This window comes from Acanthisitta chloris, unplaced genomic scaffold, assembly GCF_000695815.1.
Source record: "Acanthisitta chloris isolate BGI_N310 unplaced genomic scaffold, ASM69581v1 scaffold9860, whole genome shotgun sequence".
NCBI classification, from domain to species: Eukaryota; Metazoa; Chordata; class Aves; order Passeriformes; family Acanthisittidae; genus Acanthisitta; species Acanthisitta chloris.
Window position 1 is genome coordinate 1 of NW_008653317.1, and position 4904 is coordinate 4904.

The following is a 4904-nucleotide window of genomic DNA, read 5'->3' on the forward strand; positions in this document are numbered from 1 at the left end:
TGTACGCCTGATTTTTGTTACGAGGGCGGCGTGAAGGCCACCTCTTAAACAGACTTTGGGTACTGTACATTTGCCTGAGTACACCAGCCTTGACAGGGCTCATTGTCACGCGAGCGAACTTTGTTTCGACTGCCTTCCTGAAGTATGTTGTTTTTTCACCCGTCAGAGAGAGGAAGGCTGGAGGAGGGTGGTGTGGGAGAAGAACCTGAAAATGATTGAACTCCATAACCTGGATCACACACTAGGAAAACACAGCTACAAGCTGGCGATGAATCAGTTTGGTGATATGGTAAGTATAGAGGCATAAAAATGTACGGTTCTAAATAGTAGCGTGTAATAGATGGTGACTGCATGTATGGAATTGTTTTTCAGACAACTGAGGAGTTCAGACAGCTGATGAATGGTTACACACACAAGAAGTCAGGAAGAAAGTACAGAGGGTCCCAGTTTCTTGAGCCCAGCTTCCTGGAAGTGCCACGATCAGTAGACTGGCGAGAGAAGGGATATGTAACTCCAGTTAAAGACCAGGTATTATTCAATGGATGGATTTCTAAAGAATTACAAGTCTAGTTTCCTGAATGCTACTCCCACTTCTATAAAAGAAAAACACTGTGTACCTGTTCAGTGAAGCATAGTACAAGCTTACGAAATTAAGCACCCTTCTGGTAAAACTGCTGTACCCCTCGAAGATTTTAAGAGTTCCATACTAGTGTCTCAGAACTGAAAAGGCTGTACTATCTTCATTTGCACATGCTAGGAATGTGAAACCAAAGTTTGTCTCGTCTTTTGTTTTTCTTGCTTAGATCAGTGGTAAAGGAAATGTAATTGCCTAATCTGTATGGGTTTGTAACTTGTGATTTCATTGCGTACTTCAGGGTCAGTGTGGTTCTTGCTGGGCTTTCAGCACGACAGGAGCTCTTGAAGGGCAGCACTTCAGAAAAACTGGCAAACTTGTTTCACTGAGTGAACAGAATCTGGTGGACTGCTCTCGACCTGAAGGGAATCAAGGCTGCAATGGTGGTCTGATGGACCAGGCTTTCCAGTATGTGCAGGATAATGGGGGCATTGATTCAGAGGAATCCTACCCATACACTGCAAAGGTAAGCCTAATAGCTGAACTTGTATTGCAGGTGTCATGTCTTGTGTGGAAAAACTGTGTGTTGGGAAACTCATACCTAGAAAGGAAAATGTCTTTATATTAGTCAGTGCATCCATTCTCCCTCTCGCATCTTTGCTAAGAGAACTAGAATAACTGCTTAACCTCAGTAGGACTCACACACTGCACTGGTCTTTGAGGTCAAAATCTTGTCAGACCAGTTGGAAAAACTGGAGCAAATATTTTTATTCCTCCTCCTCACTGTTGCCCTCCTATCAGGCTTATCTTAGTTGCCACACCGAACCAGGAATGCAGCCCTTGTCGACAATGCTACTTAGTGGTAGGGGTGCAATTCATCTTCCCATACCGACTTACTATGGAGTGCCATCTATAGACCACCTAATTCTTGTGAACAGTGTCATTTAGTTTTTTAACAGCAGTTGTTAACAATGCCTTAAGTTCTACCTCTGGACTAAACGTCCATAAATGTCGGTAATGGTTAGAGTTTCAAAATATGGTCTATCAAATGTTAAACAGATATGAGAGGACGAAAGAGCAGTGGTAAATTGTGGTGTCATTTGAGAGCCCAGAACCACTTAATATGTCAGTTCACTATAGAGTATCTTTTCTTGAAGCTTGTTTTTGTGCTGTCTTAAATACGCAACAGCAATGCCCTTTTCTTTGTTCACAACATAGAAGCCTTTGGGTTTGAGTTCCTGTTCACCTGTGTGCTTGTAATCTCAGCTTTATCCTCATTTTGGCTGTTCTGGAGATCCCCATTGGTTATAGAAAGTGCCTAACTTGCCAAATACAAGAAGTAAGCAACTGGGGTGTACTGTGTTACTTTATAGTGCTAATCTATGACACAAGGGAGGGATGTACTTGCTTGAATCTATTTCAGTTTCACATGACCTGACTTCCAGATTGGGCCTCACCTCTCTCCTGAGATAAATGCCTGTGGCACCAACAATTCAGGCTTCACTGCAAAAACAGATGATGTATAGAAGCACAAAATACACAAATGCTGTATGTCATATAACACAAATTACTAACTTCCAAATCATTCTATACAGTTTTTCAAACCATTACAGACTGAAACTGTGGATTTTAAGTGCTTGCTTAATGAGCAGTTTCTGGATTGCTTTGTATTTAATGAATACTTGGCTCTCTTCCATTGCCCATTAATGCGTTCTGGGCTTCTTTCCTCCTGAAAAGGTTTGTCCTGCCCACCAAAGAGGGCAGGGTTCCAGGATGTAATGTCATTTGCATCCCAGTAAAGCTATTTGTTTTTTTGGATGCCACTGTTGTTTACTTTTTCAGTACTTTGAGAAACTCAGAAGCAGGTTCCGTGTTTCCCCTCTTGTTCTTTCAAAGCAACTGCTGAAGCAATTGGATCCTCTTCAGTCCCTTGTTTTCAAAGCAGCAAAGTCACAAAATGTCTGGTAGTTCTGTGCTCACCTATGTGTTGAGTGGAGAACTATGTAGTAACTACAGCTTTCTCTGTTTAGGATGATGAAGACTGTCGCTACAAGGCAGAGTACAATGCTGCTAATGACACTGGCTTTGTTGACATACCTCAAGGGCATGAAAGAGCTCTCATGAAAGCAGTTGCAGCTGTGGGTCCAGTGTCTGTTGCTATTGATGCAGGCCACTCTTCATTCCAGTTCTATCAGTCAGGTGGGGATTTTTTAATAACTTGCATTCAGAGGCCTGCTTTTTTGATGCTTGGTATTCATTACCCTACAGCTTAATAGGTGAAAGAGCCTAACTATGATCTTGTGACACAGGACATAATCAGAAGTCATTTTAATTCTAGACCAGGTTCTCGACACTTGGAACTTCTCCTGCATATGTGTGTAGTTGTCCTTTAGTTTCTGCCATGGTGCACTTCACTTATGATTCCTTCCTCTAACTTACAAGAGGCTGTGCAACATTAATTTGAAATACACAAAGCTTCTGGTGTGGGAGAAGGGGTTTATGAATATGAGCTTGTTCACATGTGAACTTATGCACTTATGCCTTTGCAGGTATCTACTATGAACCAGACTGCAGCAGTGAAGACCTGGACCATGGTGTTCTGGTTGTAGGTTATGGCTTTGAGGGGGAAGATGTAGATGGAAAGAAATACTGGATTGTTAAGAACAGGTAAGATCTGTCTGTGTCATGTACCCAGTGGAGAAGGGAAGGTAGTTTGTTACTTGTTAGGGGGGAGGTAGGGAGACAACAATTAATTAAAATCTGTGTGGTAAATCTGGAGACTGTTTTCAGATTGTTTTCAGCTTGTCATACAATACCAAGGTTAAATCAAACTCGTGCTGCTGGCAGTCTAATAAACTAGGCCTGAAGTAGCAAACTCATTCCTCTGCTTTAGGGAGCTCAGTACTGGAACAGCCTGTGAAGCTAGTAGATGTTAAAGGGAGTAGAGCAGAGGAGAGCAGGAGGAAACCAAGTTGTGGGGAGTGTAATGGATTTTTATGGAAGCAGGGTGCTGCTCACTTGTGTGAAATAGGATAACACTTGAACTTTAAAGATGGACTTACCTCCTAGGTTGGAGGGAAAACAAGAAGTTAATGCCGAAGGGCACATCACATGAGCTTGTCTCATGTTCTCAGCATTACTGGGGCACCACCCTCGAATGCTCCTTGCAGTCTCTGATTTCCCTTAAAGTTGGCTGGGAGCAGTGTCTCAGGCTCAGGCACCTGTAATCAGAGTTTGCATATCAGTGCATATCCTAGTGAGAGGATGGCTGCACCTTTCATTTCTGTGAGCTTGTGGTGCCTCTTCTGTAACATGCTTTTAATTACTGGAAAACACTTTAGTTTTTGGCTGCAGCTATCTTGATTTTTCTCTACAAATGTGGAAAGCAGCAGTTTTCAGTTTAAACCTATGGGGGAGAGTGGTAAATAACTACTTTGAATATGAAATCAAATCCTTTACTTCTGTTTGCAGCTGGGGTGAGAAGTGGGGTGACAAAGGATATATCTACATGGCCAAGGACAGGAAGAACCACTGTGGAATAGCAACAGCTGCTAGCTATCCACTTGTATAATTTGAAGACTGAACATTTCAGCAAAAGAGGGGATTTAAACTGAATGACCAAACCCATGTTCAGACATGTGGTAAACTTGTGTCTTTCAAGTCAACTTGATTTTTTTTTTTTTTTTTTTTTACATTTTGAAGTATATTTTAAATGTTGGTGACATGCCACTTGTCTTAAATTAATGTAAATGTTGGTATGTAAACAGCTTGTAATATTGCTGGCTTTTAGCCGCTTAATCCAATAGATTATTTGTATTTTTCCTTTTTTTAAATTGCAATGTGCCCAAAGGTTTACTTTCTAAATAAACTTAAATTCCACTGTGTACATATGACTTGGCTTTTTGGTCTGTGTTTTCTATACTTGGTACTTTTAAGAAACAGGCTTCCTAAATGATACTCTGAACTGAAGCATATATGCATGCCTCTCTTCATCAGTCACTGAAGTGCAACCCTATCTGGAAGTGGTTAATAGCTGTTCCTATGGAAAGTGAAGTTGGGCCACTCCATTAATACCTGTATACTTCATGGCTGACTTAACTGTGGTGACATAGACTGTGCCCTGTACCTCCTTTTCTCTTCTGCAGGTATCTCTGCTGCTGAGACATGGGTACTAGCTGTTACTACTGTTGAGGTGTGTTTTTGGTAGCAGTAGTTCCTGTAGAGGGTGGTGAATTGGTAATACCAAAAACAGTTGAGGGGGAAGGATTTGCTTTGTATTGTTTACGTGTTGACATCTCCTCTTGCATTTGGGCTGCAGGTGAAGGAAGCT

At 41.6% G+C, this 4904-nt stretch overlaps 1 protein-coding gene across 1 annotated transcript; it reads left to right on the forward strand.

Moving 5' to 3' along the window:
• The first annotated feature begins 170 nt into the window (after positions 1-170).
• Positions 171-4455, forward strand: CTSL (cathepsin L). Its single transcript, XM_009080475.1, has 6 exons — positions 171-289; positions 373-528; positions 876-1100; positions 2605-2773; positions 3124-3241; positions 4046-4455. The coding sequence occupies exons 1-6, from the start codon at positions 212-214 to the stop codon at positions 4143-4145; spliced, it is 846 nt and encodes a 281-aa protein (XP_009078723.1). The 5' UTR covers positions 171-211; the 3' UTR covers positions 4146-4455.
• Positions 4456-4904: the final 449 nt, after the last annotated feature.

Bases quoted from the DNA above. Each gene is read 5' to 3' on its own strand.
- CTSL (XM_009080475.1), top strand. From the start codon at position 212: ATGATTGAACTCCATAACCTGGATCACACACTAGGAAAACACAGCTAC. The intron at 1,101-2,604 runs GTAAGCCTAATA...TTCTCTGTTTAG, and splicing joins CCTACCCATACACTGCAAAG to GATGATGAAGACTGTCGCTA. The intron at 2,774-3,123 runs GTGGGGATTTTT...ATGCCTTTGCAG, and splicing joins ATTCCAGTTCTATCAGTCAG to GTATCTACTATGAACCAGAC.